The sequence below is a fragment of the Mugil cephalus genome, chromosome 11 (assembly GCF_022458985.1).
Source record: "Mugil cephalus isolate CIBA_MC_2020 chromosome 11, CIBA_Mcephalus_1.1, whole genome shotgun sequence".
NCBI lineage: Eukaryota > Metazoa > Chordata > Actinopteri > Mugiliformes > Mugilidae > Mugil > Mugil cephalus.
Genome location: NC_061780.1, coordinates 22,183,888 through 22,203,531, shown reverse-complemented (window position 1 = coordinate 22,203,531; position 19,644 = coordinate 22,183,888). Strand labels below are relative to the sequence as shown.

At 42.1% G+C, this 19,644-nt stretch overlaps 1 protein-coding gene across 1 annotated transcript; it reads left to right on the top strand.

Annotated features, from left to right (window-relative positions):
• Positions 1-203: 203 nt before the first annotated feature.
• On the top strand, positions 204-18,996 carry pomgnt2 (protein O-linked mannose N-acetylglucosaminyltransferase 2 (beta 1,4-)). The gene is made up of 2 exons (XM_047599753.1): positions 204-518; positions 15,425-18,996. The coding sequence occupies exon 2, from the start codon at positions 15,528-15,530 to the stop codon at positions 17,334-17,336; it is 1,809 nt and encodes a 602-aa protein (XP_047455709.1). The 5' UTR covers positions 204-518; positions 15,425-15,527; the 3' UTR covers positions 17,337-18,996.
• The last annotated feature ends 648 nt before the right edge of the window (positions 18,997-19,644 follow it).

Sequence of the window (19,644 nt, the reverse complement as noted above, 5' to 3'; positions counted from 1 at the left end):
TCATAATTATATTCACAAATGTTCATTGTAAAAGTCATCATTTTCATATGCAGACGTCTAAACGTATCGGTATCTGTATCGGGACATTAGCCTTGGTATTGCTTGGTATCGGATCGAAAGGCAAAATAGTGGTATCGCTCACCCCTGCCTCGCACTGTGTTATCGACCACGAGAGATGTTGTCGCGAGATTTGAGAGCGGGGCTTCCGTCGGTAGGTGGAGTGGAGTCGGTGTCCAGGCAGCTGCTGTCTCCCCCTCTGTCTCTGTGACACCCAGGCTAGCCTGTAAACAACGGCGGAAAAAAGCCCCGGTTGTGTCTAAGAGAATTTAATGACTGAACACGCCGGTGTTTTGTAACTGCTAGCGCCCTTGTCCGCGTTTATTCTTCTTTTCTTCTTTCCCGTGCATGTCTCCTCGGTTCCTGCTCGGGATCGACTCCGCAGCGTTACTGATCCTAAATGAGCTAACCACGCTCAACTGTCTCCAAAACCAAAAGCAACATTTTCCCTGAGACCTCAGGTAAGGACCACGGTGCAGATAAGAGGTTTTTGCACGTGCTTGTTTGCCACAAATTTTTTTTGTTCTGGTGTCGTTAGTTAGCTGCCTTTAGCTCTGTCTCTGTCTCACGGCTTTGCCTTTGCAGGTGTACATCCAGCTACCGGCTGATAGTTTAGGATATTTTAACGCATGTGTATAAAAGCCCTTTGTATAAACAATGCTCAACTTGGAAAAAGTGATGAGTTCATGTACGTGTCAGTAATTCATTTACACATTCACCTGTTAAATCGTCTTTAATTCTGTTCTCTAAGTATTTGCATTTCCATTTTTCATGATCTCTATCTCTCAAATAAACACTACTTTAGACATTCAAGGTGGTGTTGAACTATAGGTGCAGTGAGACTGACCTGCACATGTACATTAAACATCCTTCACTTGCCTTGGTAACTCCAGTGAGAAAGAAAAGACAAAGCGTTCTCATTTGTAATATTCATGCATCAGTTTGATGATAATAACTAGCGTGTGCTTTGTGCATATTTGCTTGAAGTAATCACACTGGTAACCCGCATCTCAGAATAATAACATTAATCAATGTGATACTCCGCACGGCATTGTGTCTGAGAGCTCTGAGCAAATATGATCTGGCTGATGGGTTTTTATTTGTTGACTAAAAGTCCACATCAATGACAGCGAGCGCTGCCTCGAAAGCTAAAAGACCACAATGCTGCTCGAGGGGCATTTATAATCCATCAACACCCAGATGAGACGTCACCGCGTGTCCTTGGAGTTGGTTACGGTCTTCCACGTGTCCTCTGACTTGGATAGTGTTGGAGGTGAGATCTGACTCAGAACGCGCCTCTTATGATTGATCTGGTTTATTTCATATCTCCTCAGATACGGATGAGGCCGTGTCTTCTTGATTCTGCCATGCTGCAACCCCCCCTTTTTTATTTTTTTATTCATTGGCTGCACTCACTGTCAGTTTGGGATGTGTAAGCTGTGAGTTTACATGGTTTGGGTCGACTTGTTTCTTAACGCCGCCGTTATGCTGTCACTTTGATCTGCATGTTTTGCTCATGTCGTTGGTAATAATCCAAAGCAATTCTTTGCAACTTTTCCCCAAACTGTGGCACTGACTCATGCATTAAATGAGGAGTTTTAATCCAATAATTGATATTCATGTATTTCTAAACAGAATTGACTTGGCAGATGCAGTCACACAATATGGGATTCACTGCTTTGTTAGAAAGCAGATCATGCATTTGGGTAAATATCAACATATATTTCCACAACGATATGTATCTGTAGACAGAACTACACTGTACCAGTTACAGTTACGGCATTGTCGGTAGGTCAAAATCTTCAGTCCTGTGTGTCAGGCAAATGGGAGTCAGGCTTTCCAGCAAAATTACTTTAATATGGCACCAAGAGAGCTGCATCATAAAAGCCAGTTTTGAATTCCTGAGATGGAAGTTTTACTTCTTCAGGTTCTGGATGGTAAATGTGTGCTTGGCTTTGAGACGTCTGTGAGTTGAACTGGCTAAAGCAACAAATTAGACTTCTCATTGAAATACTGAAAAATGCAACGTTTAAACACCGTGCAGTAACTTATTGTTGTTGACGTCAGCTATGATAAGTGCTGGTATTGCTACTGATTTAATAAACTGATTGGGTTCCAATTCAGTTCAATATCAATTAATTTAGAGATCTGTGACTCTTAAGTTTTGCTTTGTTATGAGAGATTTTCACAGACCTGGTCAATAGGAACAGATGTTTGCGGTATTTACTACAATACTTTACCTCCTTTTGCCGTATGGCTTTGCTTTGGTCCAGCTCCTCTCTGTCGTCGTACTTTTTAAATCCAAATCTGCTGCCACAGATCATCTTTCAGACCTGACTGTGTGCTCAGAGATGGAGCCTCTGTCATCTTGAATCTCCCTAATAATTCTGTTCTGCAAATCTTAAAAGGATGCAAAAAATTGCCTCCTCTCAAATCACGTCATATTCAATCAATATCAGATCTTTCAATTCTTATTGTTTTGAAGTTTAAAATTTAAACCTAGCCCTATCAACATGTTGACTACGGAACCTTGCTGTGGTGTGGTGCATCTGTCCACCGTACATGACTGTTCGCTCTGGCGGGAATCCCAAAAATAATAGAAAAACCCCAAAGATGAAAGTCGTAAGTGTGGGAATTCTGTAAACAGAGACAAAGACACAGAGTTAAAATGAAAAACTCTCTCACCGTAGCACCATGTATTTAAAGCCACTAACGTTTGTCCACATGTTCCGAGTATGGTAGTGTTGGCTTTGGTGAAAGTGGATGACATTACCACCAACCTTTACTTTTAGAAGAACAGCATTGCATGAACTGCAATGAACTGAAATGAACTGCAACACAAACAGTGCAACAGCAAACACAAACAGCACTGTTTGTGTTTGCTGATAGCCATGTATAGAAGAGGTCAAGTTATCGTTACAAATTATGGGATTTTTGGAATTATTGTTCGTACAGAGGGTGATATTATCGTACAAATACGATAATTATCACACGTCGGTAGCGCTGATTTCATATCACGATTTTTGTGACCAAACATGTGCTCAAAATATTCAAAAAGTACTTATACACACATCATTTTATATTGAAAAAAAATAAAAAAACAAGCACAATGAACTTTGTGTTGGGAGAAACATTCAAATATTAACATGTAAACATCAAACTTGTGCATTAAAGACGGCATCTTATGGCCGTAAGAGGTAGCTCCACTCAAACTGTAGATTAGAACCAAGAATACTTTTCACTTTTTTGCTTTCACTGTTTATTTTCTGCAGACAGGTTTACAATCTTCAAATAGTTTCCCAGGAGCGTTTTTAAAAATATGCCCAGATTTCCAACTTAGAGAGGGAAAAAAATCTCCAAACCACTGTCCGTGGAGTTTTCAAAGCTCACACTCAGACAGTCCCACACTAGGCTGGATGCCTCGTGTGCGTATGATCTGTGCTTAATGACGAACGTCCGAACTCGATGCACCCTTAAATCCAGCCTCTTTTTGTTTGCGGAGAACTTTTTGAAAGAAAGTTTTTAAAAATGTAGATAAATTATGTAGAAATCGGAAACTTTTTGACTTCCAGTGTGACTCGGGTTTCTAACTGACTTAATATTTCATTTCGTGTCAGTGGCATTCAGAGTACATTTGCCGGAGGGTTCATCCAGATGAACTGGTTCCCCATTTGAGCCCCTGTAACTCCTCGGATGCTACACGATCAGGCAACTGTGCTGAACTTTACTCTAAAAGTTATTAATAAGGAGCTAAAACTTTCCACCGACATGACATATGTGGGGATAGACGTCAGGGAAATGTGTCTAAAGTGATGCAGAAGGAAGAGTTTTCCCTTTTAATGGAAACGCTCTCCTGCAGCATTTATCCAAAGTGCACGCATGAAATGAGCCGACGGAACCTTGCTAAGAGTCCTCTGGGTTTATTTAGATCAGATATACAGTAAGTGGAATTAGTCTGATATTTGAGGACTAGACGGTTTAGTGTTTAGTCCATGAAAGTGTTTAGTTATCCCAGTTTAATTTGCAGGAGTTTCTGCAGACTCGTGTTACATGTTTTGCTGCAACAGAGGAAATAAACTCTTGGCGAGTGAACACAGTTTCATAGTGTCTTCTGACATCTTTATTGCAGCAATGGACCAGGGAGAAAATCTGTCAAACTGCTAAAAAATATTATGTTTGTTGCCGATTATAAATAAATAATAAAACTATGTGGACAATACTAACTGTCAGATGATTCAGAGAGAGGAGATAGGAGACGAGGCAGCTGGCTAGTGGCTTCCAACACTGAGCGAGTGACCTTCTGACATATATCAGACTGAGCAGAAATTTTAGTCAACAGCCAGATCGTCTGAGGGCTTAAGGAAAATGCGCCGCTGTTAGTCAGACAATGTCAGATTTTCTTGGCGGATTCCACCTCTGACGAAGCAGCTGGTAGCAGATGTTCTCAGACTGTTGTCACATAAATTATCAGCTCATATCCACCTTGGTGCCCATGGCTGTATATTCTGGCCGCTGCAGCTTTTAAAGACAACAAATTAAGACTGTAACCAGGTAGACGTGAGGCTTTAGTAAAGTCCGACAAGGAACCAACCGCTGTACAATGTTTGTATCACCCGGACCTAGTCTACATCCATCTTGGAAACCTTGAGTCGACCCCTGATGGTAGTTAAATACCACACGAATTTTCTTCAAGTTTTGAAAGTAGTGTCTTCCTCCAGCTTTTGCGCTCTACTTCTGTCCTGTTCTGGAATATAGCCCATTGTCCTGAAGTGATGTACTGCAGTGATTTTAGAGGATGTCCTTCTCACTATGTTTGCTTTTGTCTTACTTACACATTGTGTACATTGTCCGTGCCTAGCTTTATCTTTTGCGTCCCTGGGGGAGAAGAGACGTTGTAGTGTGCACTCTTGGTGCCGGAGTGGGTCACCGTCGGCAAATAATATAGAGAATAGACAAAAATGTTAATAAGACTCTTTCTCACACGCACTACGAGAGTCAGAAATGTTAACACACAGAGCCCATTTCCACCCGTAGACTGAATGGCATGGCACTGCATTTATGTAACACTACAACGTGTGTGTGTGCCTGTCTGTGCAACCGTGTCTGAGAAAGAGATGCAAACTGAGAGAAAGGGTATGAGACTCTTTGTAGAGCCAGATAATGGCTGCTGGGCCATTAATTCTCCCTAGTGCCACACTGAGCTCCAAGCAGCTTGATCGTACCTGACAGGCCGCATTTGGTCCAGGAATAAAGATGACAACGTCTAAGGATACACCATCGCGGGGCACGGGAGCCGAAACGGCTGAGGGGAAAACGAAAACAGGTAAAGGGAGTTCTTCTTTTCCTTTTTAATCCCTCCTTTGAAGAGGCATGTGAAGGCTCTCAGAGGTGATTAAAAAGGCGAAGAAATGGAGAGAAACAGAGAAGGTCAACTCCAAACAGGGAGGGATGATGAGCTGCAAGGAATGATGAGCACCTGGGACCGACTGAGCAGCTGCAGCACAGGCCGACTGCCACAACCTCTTTCCTACACTCCCCTTGGCTTAGGCTTTCCAGGATTCTCATTAAAATGCATTAGACTCTCCAGGCTGCCCTGCGCCGCCTTCAACCACATCATCAGGGTGCTTATCGTCTCCAGAGCAAACAGATATGCTAACCAAGTAACGCTGGGGAAGCTGGAGCTTCAGTGTCAGCCTAGAAGATGTCGCTGAGAGAGTGGTGACTGACACAGAGTTTAAGAGTGGGGGGGTGTGGGCCTGTTGAAGTGATTTTATAGAGGACGAGGGATGAAATGTTAAAGGAGACTTGGTACATATACAGTAGATCAGTTAAAGGAAAACTGCCTGATTTTGAATTGAAAAAAGGTCAGTGAAGGCTTCCAAAAGCATGTGCTTCTTCGAGGGATGGATGGATGGATGGATCTTGACTTTCCTTCTGTGTGTGCATTATTTGCAATACATTTCCACCTCCATGCTTAAAGGTTTGCAAAATGCGTTCCCTCATTTCTCCTGATTGTGGCCAACAAACTTGTTACCAAATCCACTCTTGCTGCTCCAGATGTTACTTTGCAGACTTCAGACGCTGACAGCTTCAGACATCCGTGCAGACTGCTGTTAACAATACGGCGGACATACGGTTTCACCTTATCTGGGATACAGACATGTAGGGGATATGGGGCGAGAGGAACCGATCAATTATTACGGTTATGATGTTTTCCTCAGGTTTCCACAGATTAAAAATTTATAGAAAAAAAAAATCGATGTGTCCTGTCAACAGTGTCTAGGATTATTTTTTGTTTTTGCTACGGCGGACTGTCAGGGAAGTGCTGATTTTCTTTGTTTCAAGTGATTAAGTGAAAAGTTTGCACAAAGGCTGACTGGCAGGACATTGCTCTAAGAGAGACCAGGGAACCAAGTAGTTACTGCAAAGGCTGAACTGGATGCAGGACAAACCACCATTGAAAAATGTTCCAGTTTACATGTAATGGTGAAAATCGAATAGCTGATGGGAACATGTCCTCCTCCTGCACACTAGGTGGCGATATCTGTCTTTTCATCGGGTTAATATGGTCCCCTTTGCAGTTGACCTATTACGTCATATAATATAATAGAGTCGTTCATGCAGCAGACGGGCATTTCAAGCATCAACAAGATGGATAATAGTTCAGCTTTTTTTTTTTAATCTCGCGCTACTTATGGTGTTGATAAGATGGCGCTGTCCCTCAGGTGATTCTTCTCCTGGCTCTTTTTACCTTCTTCTGCAGTCAGCTTTCTTGGTTGTTTTTGTTCCGGCGTCATACCCAGCACAGCGTGTTTGTAGACACATGCATTGTCTAGTTAGAGTCTGATTAAGGCGTATACATGCCGGGAGAATCTGATCCAATCAAATTCTTAATCGGATATGGAGATGTTAATTAGATTAATGCGTTTGCATGCGCTTACGTTGTCCAGTTAGAGTCGGATTAAGGCAGTAGTTTGTTTCTTTCACATGCAGGTACACATACTGAGTGAAAGCACTGCCACTTCCAACACGTCTACCTCCCAGCATATAATGTGGAAAGTACGCTTCGTAGTGATACAGGACAAACCACGATTCATTTCCAATGGCGTACAGAGGGATACAACCAACCCTGTGACGTATTCAATTACATCATTTCAAAATGGCGACTCAGGCAAGCCAGGTGAAAAAAGACGAAACATAAACTTCTTAATATTTGACTTTGCAGTATCTCACAAAAGTGAGTACACCGAGCAAGTCTCCAGACCTAAACCCTATTGAGCATTTGTGGGGCATCCCAAAACAAGGTGGAGGAGAACAAGGTCTCTAACATCCACCAGCTCCATGGTCCTGTGAAGCTCTAGCGAACTCCGAGAGAATTAAGGCACAACTTTGGGCAAAGACACTTTGGGCACAATTTGGACATTTTCACTTAAGGGTGTACTCACTTTTGTTGCCAACAGTTTAGACATTGATGTCTGTGTGTTGAATTATTTTGAGGGGTCAGAAATTTTACACTGTTATACAAGCTGTACATTGACTGCTTTACATTGCATCAAAGTGTCATATCTTCAGTGTTGTCCCACGAAAAGATGTATTAAAATATTTACCAAAATGTGAAGGGTCTACTCACGTTTGTGTGAGATGCTGTAGCAAGGGTGTTATTTCAGATATAGTTCGCAGTACAAGGACCAATACATGTACGTTTCAGTCCCCCTTTAAGGAGCAGACGTCTTACGAAAGCAATACTTTTAAGTAATACTGATGATGCAATTATACTGTGTCAGCCTGTAACACAGCATCAAGCCAACAAAAGGAGGATTTTATGCAAAGGACAAGGTTATTGGCGTCACTGTTGACTTGTTCTAATTATTTTCTGGAATTCATTTGCCATACTTTATACTTCAAGCATAAAACCAGCTTTGTGTGTTGTGTTTTATCTCTTTTTTTTGCAATTCAGACTAAAAATAGCTGCTGTTACTTGAGGGTTTAGACTCTGAACACTGAACACACCTTTATGCATTTGCACCAAAGTCATGTCCTACTTGGAAAAACACACTTTTCTACATCACGGCATGTGTGTATGCTATTTTATGCGTACTTTCAGGCAGCTTGAAGAAAAGTGTTATGCACATAGGTGCACCGCCTCAAGGTGTACCGGGCGGAGAAGTCCAACTGCAGAAATGCTGATGTATAAAAAAAAGTCCTTTAACTCTCTCTAGCCTGTGTGAGGTGCAGCGGAGTGTGCACAGCTCTTGCTTTTGAATTCATATTTGAATGTTAAGAAAATTAGTGTCAAAACTACTGCATAATTTCATCGTAATGAAATCAGTCTTTAACTACCCTCAGCTCCTGCATTTATTAAATCTCTTGTAATCATTTTGGAAAATTATAGTCAGTACAAAGTCAAATGTTGATGTGATTAGGCTATTACTGTTTAGTAATAGTCCATCCTGATTTGGTGTGATGAATATTAGGTGCAACGGTGCCTGTCGTTCAGCATGGTTTTATTGCTGCAATCAGAGCTAAACAATGTTTTTACAATAACAATAAATCAAATAACTACAAGTAACATAGGAGGGGTCACTGATAACCATAAACACAGAATAATAACAAAATCTAGGTTTTCAGAGCCTTTTTAGCAAGGTTATTGGTTATAAAGCTGCACATTTAATATAACGTTTACTGCTTTTAATGACCCTGAATCTAGTCCACGGTGAATAAAGTCCGTCAGTAGTAGAACTCATTAACTTTTGGAAATCAGAGGTAAAAGCCAAGTGAATAACGATGTTGTTTTGCGTCTGTCGGTTATAAAGGTTGACATGTTGGCTTATATGTCAACCCGACACGAGCGGACGACTAAAGTATGTTTCATATGCATTTAATCAAAATCCAACTAAATGTGAGATCAGATGCGACTCATCACAGCTAGTGTTTGTAGTCTGGTTTAATATCTTCTTAACCAGATATCAACACGATTGGGGGGGAAAAAAATCATGAACCTGCACTCGTTTCTTTCAGTGGTGCAGAGAAGAAATCACCATCACTTGTTGCCACGGGCAGCAGTGTCTTATGACTCTAATGCACTGAGAATATGGCAGCCTCACGGTAGCTATGAATTAGTGCCCGGGAAAAAGGCAAGTAATCTGATTTGCTGCTACATATAAACATGAGTTTTACAGTAACCCGGTAAACACGCTCTCTGATTTCCTGCCTTAACCTCATTTCTCCCAATAACCTAGTTTCTTGCGAGTGTGTTAATGTAACGTGAGAGAGCCTGCACGCCAGGGCATGTGTCCAAGACAAAGCTTGCAAGGGATGAGCGTTACTCTCAGTGGAATCTAATTAAAATGATGTGATTACCTTGAGTTATTGTTTCTCTGTTTTTACTGTTTAGCGATTCGTAGAAGAATTACTCGCAAAATCAGTTTCTTACTGTGTTGGAACTGCAAAGTAACTGTAGTAATTTAACCTGCATATTCCTGGAGAAGTGGAATCAGAAAGTATTTGCCCCGTTTTCCTCAAGAAACTACAAGTCCAGTTGCCCTTGTTTCAGCTTTTTCTGGATACACGATGACCTGGATGACTGAGAACCGTCGCAGACATATTCAGACCCTTTGGTTTTTTTTGCAAACTTAGTGAGGAAGGTTTATGTTTAAATGAATAAAATGGGCATCTAGATGTAGTAGTTGGTTAATCTATTAAAAATGTAAACTCTTTGATCAGTATTTGGTTGAACTCCAGTAAAATAATGATTAAAAATAAAATATGAGTTATATTTACAACACATGAAACTGTCCAGTGAAGTAACATCCAGTAACATTTCCTTCATTTGGCTGAATCTGAGTTGACGGTATGTCCCCGTACGCTTTAGGATTCTGCCGCGTCCGTCATCATCAATAAACTCCAGTGACCCAGGAGGGCCGCTGGAAGCCATGTCTACTCATGCCATGAATGATGCTGTGTGCTCCAGGTCGTAAGCGTTTGCACACCTGCTCTGTACATTTTTCATCTGCAGTTCTTCTGTTCATGAGGCTCATGCTTGGCATTCAGCTTATGTTGAAACTGCTGCATTTGCTTGGTAACGATACATCTACCTCCTGGAGAGTGTTGTTCCTTTGGATGGATGTTGTGAAGATATTTTTCTTTACCGTATGTTGCAAAGCTCACCAGTGCATTATTTTGTCCCATAATGCATCAAACTGTTGATTTGGTCACATCTAGTGCCTCTGTTGAATGTCTCACATCTGTCCACGAAACAGCTTTTGAATCTAGTGTCTAATCATTTTTGGTCTTCTAAGAGGAAACTACATGTTTAAGAATTTGGATGTGAATACCCTCAAATAAAGGAAGTCTCCACCTTTTGCCCATATTCACTATATATATATATATATATATACACACACACACTCACTTGCCACTTTGTTAGGTACTACTAAAAGGTTGGATCCCCTTTTGTCTTCAGAACTGCCTTAATTCTTGGTGTCATACTTTCAACAAGGTGTTGGAAACATTCCTCAGAGGTTTTGGTCCATATTGACATGATAACATCACTCAGTTGCTGCAGATTTGTCGGCTGCACATCTATAATGAGAATCTCCTGTTCCACCACATGCCAAAGGTTCCTCTGTTGGATTGAGATCTGGTGACTGTGGAGGCCATTGGAGTACAGTGAACTCATTGTCATGTTCATTAAACCAGTTTGAGATGGTATGAGCTTTGTGACATGGTGCATTATCCTGCTGGAAGTAGCCGTCAGAAGATGGTACACTGTGGTCATAAAGGGATGGACATGGTCAGCAATAATACTCAGGTAGGCTGTGGCATTTAAACCATGCTCAGTTTGTACTAAGGGGCCAAGAAAATATCCCCCACACCATTACACCACCACCACCAGCCTGAACCGTTGATACAAGGCAGGATGGATCCATGCTTTCATGTTGTTTACGCCAAATTCTGACCTTGAATGTCGCAGCGGAAATCCAGACTTATCAGACCAGGCAACGTCTTTTCAGTCCTTTATTGTCCAGTGTTGGTGAGTCCGTGTGAAATATAGTCTCAGTTTCCTGTTCTTAGCTGACAGGAGTGGCCCCCGGTGTGGTCTTCTGCTGCTGTAGCTCATCTTCTTCAAGGTTGGAAGTGTTGTCCGTTCAGAGATGGTATTCTACATTCCTTGGCTGCAACGAGGGGTTATTTGAGTCACTGTTCCCTTTCTATCATCTCCAACCATCAACAAGGCATTTTTTTTCCACACAACTGCCGCTCACTGGATATTTTCTCTTTTTCTGACCATTCTCTGTTAAACCCTAGAGATGATTGTGTGTGAAAATCCCAGTAGATCAGCAGTTTCTGAAATACTCAGACCAACAACCAGACCACGATCAAAGTCACTTAAATCCCACTTAAAAGTTGTCTTGATCACCTCTACATGAATAAATGCATTGAATTGCAGACATGTGATTGGCCGATAAGTAGCTGGTGAGTGTTAAACTATAGTTAAAGACGCTTTTTGCTTTATCTGTAAACCACCATTGTGTTTTCTTATATGCATATATGAGTTTGTAGTCCCTATATTAAAATTTAAGAATTTTCAAGCACAGTGAATGCACCCAGATTTGAAACTTTACTGTTCAGTGCCCACTTAAAAAAAAATAAGAAGGAAGCTGGCAAGTCATCTTAAACAGTGTTCAAGACTATTTCTGTCACTCATTATCTGCGTCTCGGAACACTATCGCCTACAGCTGCCTCTGGAAAAAACTGTCTACATGTCTTGCATGTTTTATCGTCCGTGTGGATTCAGGACACAGAATCCGTCGGTTACTTAACAGCGTATAGTGAACGCGCACAGTCAGAAATAGACTATGGTTATTAGGTCATTCCTCCGTATGAGAGAGAGAAAGGAGACGGAGCTCAACTCACATTTGAATATTTTCGGAACCGCTGCGACCTTTTTGCTAATTTGAGCGTTCTTCATTGTCGGGCAGCGTATAAGGTTGCTCCATTACATTGCTGAGGAGATACAAAAGCCACTCGTGTCTGGGTTTTCAGTTTTGCGGCTTGTAGCGCGTGCCGATGCAAATGAGGGGCGTTTTGCGTTTGTGCTGTGGTGTCTCGCGGAGGCTTTGACATTTTGGAGCTTTCGGTTTCTTGGCTCGGTAAATTGCAGAGGGCATTCACATGCGTCCCCGTGGGAGCTAGTGTGCGGTGAGAGGGATTAAGCAGGCACTGTGAGCCTCGTGCTGCCCTTGTCCTTGTGGAGTGAAGGAGCATGCAGCCTAATGTTAGGCTCACTAGCAGCTTCGCCTTTACACTTTATTTCGCTTTGTTTTGGCTGCTATGTCAGCATCAGGGCAGCACTACATTGTCTTTGATACACATCCGCTTTGCTCCTCTGTGACATTTTGTCATGGGAAACAGCATTAAGCTTACTTTTATCAGCTTATTATGTAGCAGAGAGGGACTTTTAGAAAGAAAATAGAGACAAATGTTTTCCTGGTTGTCTTTATGGCCTGCATTGCTTTCTCTTTTGAGTTTATTGCATTCGTTTATGTTGCAAGCTATAGATTTTGTTTCAGCATTTTCTACTCATCTAGTTTGATCTTATGGCTTATTCAACAACACCTGCTGTCTTACAGGATATTGTTTCAAGTCATCATTAAAGCGTTATTATGCGTCCTACAGCAATGTTCCCAATAAGGTGAATAGTGAAGGAGTTGTCACAGTCAAGAACTGTGCATCCTGATGTCTTTCTGTTAAGAGGTGCCTGTAACACAAGTGGAAAGGACTAGTGCTAAGTAGATGTAAACCAGGAGTGTCCACTGGTGAACAGTAACATTTGTGGGGAGCTCATACACATTGACATTGTAGTGTTATGCTGCATGCCACTAGACCATAGCAGAGCTGTATATTAGAGAGAGTCCAGCCAAAGGTTTCCTACCTCGGTGAGGGAAGATTCTACAGTGTAACTCTATGGGGTGGATGAGCTATGTTGAAATAAATGTCTTATTTTCACCATTAACGGGCCTGTAAATGTTATTGCCGACATCTATCAATATGTAAAAGGCCCTCACTTAAATGTCCCAGCGTCTACTTCACATCAGTCACGAAGCTGTGTTTACCTTCTCCTCAGTCTCCCGTGTTCATCCATCACCGAGAAAAGGTTGAAATTACTCAAAAAAAATGATAAATATTCTGAAGTAGAGAACATTAAACTAGTCTTACTGTTATTTAGTATTATCTTTAGTAATATGGTTATAACATTAGCCCGTTAGCCATAATAACTTATTAGTAACTGAGGCAAAAATGTGTCTGTCTACATGAGCATAAATTACATGCACACATGGGTTTCACAGTATATATGACGGTAGCTTCTATTTTCTAAGCCTTTAGTCTAGATAACTAGCTAGCATAAGGCTAGGTTAACTTCAAACTTGCATTCATTTGTAAAACAGTGTTGGGCGTTTTCGAGATCAAGGTTCACATTAATGATGGTGTGACTTTATTTTTCATTTATAAAACATTAACAAATGTCAAAGAGCGACATTGAGATTTACCTCACATAATAGGGAGAAACCATTCGACATCCAGTTCTTCCTTTTAATCTTCTGCCTCCATAACTTTCTCCATTTATGTTCAACTTTTAATCCTACTTTATTCTCTGTTATTGTCACTTCTCTATGGGTGAATATTGTTTAGATGCATCTAACATGGCGCCCAAGAATCACATGACCAGCTAGCTCAGTCCATTCCCTAGTTGACCAGACTCTCCCATGACTTAGCAAGACTTGAAGTTCCTCGTTAACAGGCAGTTAACTTTATGTAGCTTACAAATTAGCTTGGAGGTGCTACTGCTAATTAAACGTTATCATAGTGGCATCAGGTGTGGTTTTATAACATAAGAATATGGGTAAAAAGGATCAGTATTGGAACAATACCTGATAACTTGTAGCATCCTTTTTTGAAATGATACTCAAGTAAAAAAAAACAATAAAAATGGTGCACTGTTAACAATGGCTACATGAATCCAATTTGTCTTGTTCTGGGACCCACCGCGAACTTGTCTCAGTCTCATTTATGGTGTCAAACGCTGGATTCATTAACTGCACTAAATATTATTCATGTCTTAATATCAAAGCAGACTTCAGATAGTTGTATATTCTCTTCAGATCTCATCTCCTGTCTTGTCTCTCGTGCAGCTATTCATTGCTGTTTTGAACCGTCCATGTTGTGACCGTGTGCTTTTGTTCGGTTTTATCACAGAGAGTGACCCTGTTGCCAGTGACATATTGTACTTGCATGGATGTCAAAAATAGCCCGGCGACCCTGCTCTGCTCGTGCAGAACCGAGACAGCATGTAAGGAAATGGAAAAGGAGCAGGAAGAGAATGAGTGCGACAGCGAGGGAGGGAGAAAGCGAAAGTGCAGATTCTGTTAGACAGTAACAGGAATAGAATAATAGTGTGGTCCTGAAAGATTAAAGCTGGAGGAGAAACATTTATTTATTGTTGACCTTGAAAAAAGAAATGCAGAAAAAAAATGAATTTATTAACATGTCTGTGCAAGGCTTTTGTCACTGTTGTAGTTTGTTACACCTCATAAATTTGTATGATATGACTGTGTGTTCACTCTTTTAGTTTTAGTTTAGTCTGACCCTCAACTTACTGCTACAAGGCCAGTTTGAGTCAGAGAAAGGGATGCTCTCTAAATCACCTCACCTCTAAATTCAAATCACCTAAATTAAATGAATTAATACAGGTTTGTGGTGGGTCCCTGAACAGGAAAAAAAATTATGCTGACATATGCATGCGTTTGAACAAATGTGAGATCACGTGATGAGTAAATATTGAGTTGAAAATCTTAATTGTTATTCAGGCTAGTCCTCAAATGGTATTAAGCATGCTAGTTGCCTCATGTCTGCAGGCAGCTGTTGGCCATTAGCCGTTGGTTAGATGTCGAGTCTCTCAATGACTCACTTGTTCTCTCAGTATGCAGATGAGAGGAGCCAACCACAATCGTCTTGTTCTTTTCTCTGCTCCTCCTCGCTGTGTAATTTGTCTTGACATATCCAGGGAGGGTGTTGGGGTGGGGGCGGTGTAAGGTTAGGAAAATACCTCATTTGTCCACCAAGGTAAATAGCGGCTATTCCCAAAGGTGAGGAGCTGAAATCTGCTCTGATGAATCACTGGGTTGTCTTGCTTACATAAAGAGCACTGCAGTGTTAGAGGGATGACTATAGATTTGTTAATTACACCAGTGCACTTTTTTTGTCTCCTGCATTACAGTATCCATAACATTTGTAGTATTTTTCGTTTTTAACATGTTCTCTCTTTCCTTCCCTTCCTTGCTTTCTCCTCATCTACCCTGTTCTTAAGCTGTTGCCTGGCGGCGGATGTCTCGTCGCCTCCCTCTGAGGTCGGAGGCCAGCTGGAGTCGGGAGGAGGGTCCTCATCAGCAGCAGCAGCAGCAGCAGCAGTGATGCGGGCTTCAGTGGCAGGCTGCAGGATGAGCGTGGGTGCGCTCCTAAACGGGCTGCTGGTCTCCGTGGTTGCGGCTCTGCTTTGGAAGTATTCTAAGCTCAGTGAGCATGCCGCTCTGCTGGAGGAAGAGCTGCACATGACGCAGCAATCGCAGGAGCTCTCGCAGGCTCGCATAGACTACCATGTCGCCCTGCAAGCTCTCCAAGAGCACGGCACGCAAATGGTGTGCACCGGCAAGATGCACACTGATCGCATCTGCCGCTTCGACTACCTCTGCTACTGCTCGGAGGCAGAGGAGTTTGTGTTTTTCCACTCCAATTCCTCCGTCATGCTGCCTAACTTGGGATCTAGGCGCTTCCAACCTGCCCTGCTGGACTTATCCTCGGTAGAAGATCACAACACCCAGTACTTCAACTTTCTAGAGCTCCCAGCTGCTGCTTTAAAATTTATGCCCAAACCTGTGTTTGTACCAGATGTGACACTCATCCTAAATCGGTTTAATCCTGATAACCTAATGCACGTATTCCACGATGACCTGCTCCCAGCATTCTACACCATGAAGCAGTATTCAGATTTGGATGATGAGGCTCGTCTCGTGTTCATGGAGGGCTGGAACGAAGGCCCCCACTTCGACCTCTACCGACTCCTCAGCAGCAAGCAGCCGCTACTCAAAGAACAGCTAAGGAACTTTGGAAAGCTTATGTGTTTCACTAAATCTTACGTTGGCTTGTCCAAAATGACTACTTGGTACCAGTATGGATTTGTCCAGCCACAGGGGCCTAAAGCCAACATCTTGGTCTCAGGGAATGAGATCAGGCAGTTTGCCAGGGCTTTGATGGAGAAAATGAACATCACGAGGCCGGAGGACACGGAGAAGGATGGAGGAAGCGCTGAAGATGGGAAGGAGAAAGAGAAGAAGGATGAATACATTGTCGTGTTTAGTCGTTCAACAACGAGGCTGATACTGAATGAAGCAGAGCTAATCATGACCTTGGCCCAGGAGTTCGAGATGAGGGTGGTCACAGTGTCCCTGGAAGAGCAGTCTTTCCCAAGTATTGTCCAGGTGGTCAGTGGTGCTTCCATGTTAGTCAGCATGCATGGAGCCCAGCTTATCACCTCACTCTTCCTCCCCAGAGGGGCCGCTATTGTGGAACTGTACCCCTTTGCTGTGAACCCAGAGCAGTACACCCCATATAAAACCCTTGCCTCCCTTCCAGGCATGGACCTTCACTACGTATCCTGGAGAAACACTCAGGAGGAGAACACGGTCACCCACCCAGACAGGCCTTGGGAAGAAGGAGGAATTGTTCACTTGGAAAAGGAAGAGCAAGAACGAATCCTCGCAAGTAAGGATGTCCCCAGGCACTTGTGCTGCCGAAACCCAGAGTGGCTCTTCCGGATCTACCAGGACACGCTTGTGGACATCCCGTCCTTCCTAGAAGTCCTCAACGAGGGCATGAAGACCAAGCCGAACTTGAAGAAGAACAAGGTGGCCAGCACGGTCCACCCCGGCCGGGTCAGAGAAGCCCAGTGTCAGACTTCAGTTCAAACCACCAACGAGGCGAAACTCACAGTCTCTTGGCAGATCCCGTGGAATCTGAAATACCTGAAGGTGAGAGAGGTGAAGTATGAGGTGTGGATCCAGGAGCAGGGAGAGAACACCTACATGCCTTATATCCTTCCCCAGCAGAACTACACATTTTCAGAGAACATTAAGCCCTTCACCACCTATCTGGTGTGGGTTCGGTGTATCTTCAACAAGAACCTCCTGGGCCCCTTTGCAGATGTTCTCATGTGCAGGACCTAGTACAAACACAATACAAGTTTGTTGCTGTGCAGTTTCAAGCAAAAGCAAATTCAGGCTTGTTCCAGACAGTCAAACTGGAACAAGGGACTGTTTTGTTGTTGGTGTTGGCAAATGTTACATGGCTTGTTCTCGTGGTCCTAGAACAGAAAAGGCTGGTGAGCTCCTGCACAGCGAAGTTTCCATTCCTTGCAGGGAGTAGATAGTGACTGGACAAAAAGACTCGAACCACCTGGAGAGAAGTCAATAGCGAAGAGCACTAAGAAATGGAAAGTGTATTTCCTTTTCCTGCAAACGAAAAAAGTGCTAAACTATGTCTTCAGTGATAATACCAGAATTCAAATCAGCAGATTTATTTATGTGAGAAATAATATATAAGATTTTTTAGTATTAGTCAGAACACTGGTTCTTTACCTTTTACAGTATGCAATGTAGCTTCTCTGTGGTAAGCAAAAGAGATTTTAGAACAAGATTTTTTAGGTTTTCTGACTTGTCTGGTGTGTGTGTGTCTGTGTGAGAGCGATACCTCTGTGACTTTTCATACCAATTTGTTACATTCTCTTCTGCTTGTCATTTACAGAATCTAGCCAAAACCAAAGCGACTTTTCCACATAAAATTCAGCCAGTCCTCACTCATGTCGTATTACGTTCTCATGTTACTGATATCTTTTTACTTCCGGTGTTTGCCGAGAGTCAGACAGTTTGAAACCCTGCCTCTAGAAAAACGGCAGAAGAGCTGAGATATGTGGAATTTCAGAGCACTCTTTGGAGAAATTAATATCCCCTATGTCTTATAAATAATTTGCATCTATTTTCCTGCATGAATAAATTATTTTTCTTTTCAAATTGACACTAATTACAACTGCAATAATTATCATTTTCTGTGGAGGTTGTGTCTCTTTCAGCTGCCGGTATTTAGCGTTTAGCCGCGTCCCTTCTGTATCCAGTAGTAGTGGTGGTAGTAGTAGTAGTAGTAGACTGCTGGACAGTCACATTTCTCTGCCTTGTGTAAGAAGGGATTTTACAGCTTAGAATTCACTGCCTTGTGATAATTAAGATAAAATCCCGGGTTATGTGTCTTTTTACTGTGTTCCTCAAAGGTTTTCTAGCTGATAATATTTCATTTTAGAAAGAAACCACAGGCCTCCAAAGCTGTCTGTTGAAGTTGCTTGTGGGTGGCAGGATGGCAGGAATCTGCTTATCTTTCAAACTCTTAAACAGGAGGCGTTAGTATGTAAATGATCGTAAAGACATAGCGTGAGATGGAATTTACGAGAAGGCACAAGTTAAACAAAACACTGCCACTGACATTGTGTTAAATTGTCGCACCATTTTTATTATTTATTTGGTCTACAAAGATCTCTCTGTAATGTTGTGCCTCTTTTGTGTTTTTCTTTCCTTTTACCAGCCACATGCTCTTTTTATGGTTTTAAAAGGTTTTCAGATGCCAGCGCATGTTTAAGAGTTTATTTTTAAGCCATTGTTGCGTGTGCAGGATGTGATGATTTAGTATGTGTGTGTTTGTATTGTTGGTTAGATCTATGCGTGCCCCTGTCCCACCTCTGTATGTGCTGACTGAGATTGAGAGTCTGTTTTCTATATTAGCCGATAGTTGGAGTTTCTTTTTCAGTAACTGTGATTGAATAAAGAAGCGTATTTCTTACACTATGTGTCATCTTTTTACTCGATTTATTGACAATGTTGTGACGCTGCTCATCCCAGACTCATAAAGCGTGAGGCGTAATGAGGCTGAAAAAGACTAAATTAGCCCATTAGCTTTTACTTTGACACTACAAATGTCAGTGTATTATTATTTTATAGAAGGGTTTTATTATAATGAAGTATCTTGCTTACACACAGAGCCTATTCCATCTTAACGTTTCAGCGAGGTCGACAGTTCCAGCGGTGTTTCCTTTCCAAAACAGCAAATCTTAAAGGAATTGTCCAACATTTTGTGGAAATGCGTTCATTTGTTTTCGCTGAGAGGAAGCCTGGATTATCGGCTGGGCAAGGGCCACAAACCCCAAAGGGCCCCTGAAGCCAAAGGTTCATCAATCTCCTCTGGTTTTGGTGAGTCATGAGTTTTGGAGTCAGCGCCAGCGGATGTTTTTTTTTTTTATTTTTTTTATCCTCTTTACTCCTGGACAGGGGCTGGCTAGCTGCTTTCCCACCTCTTCCAACCTGCTCTTTGTTTTAGCGTTATAGTACAGACTTGAAATTGGTAAAATGCCGTTTTTATTTATTCTAAAATATTTACTCATTGCGTTCAACATCAGCTGAATGTCCAAAAGCCTTCATGTGGAAACAAACA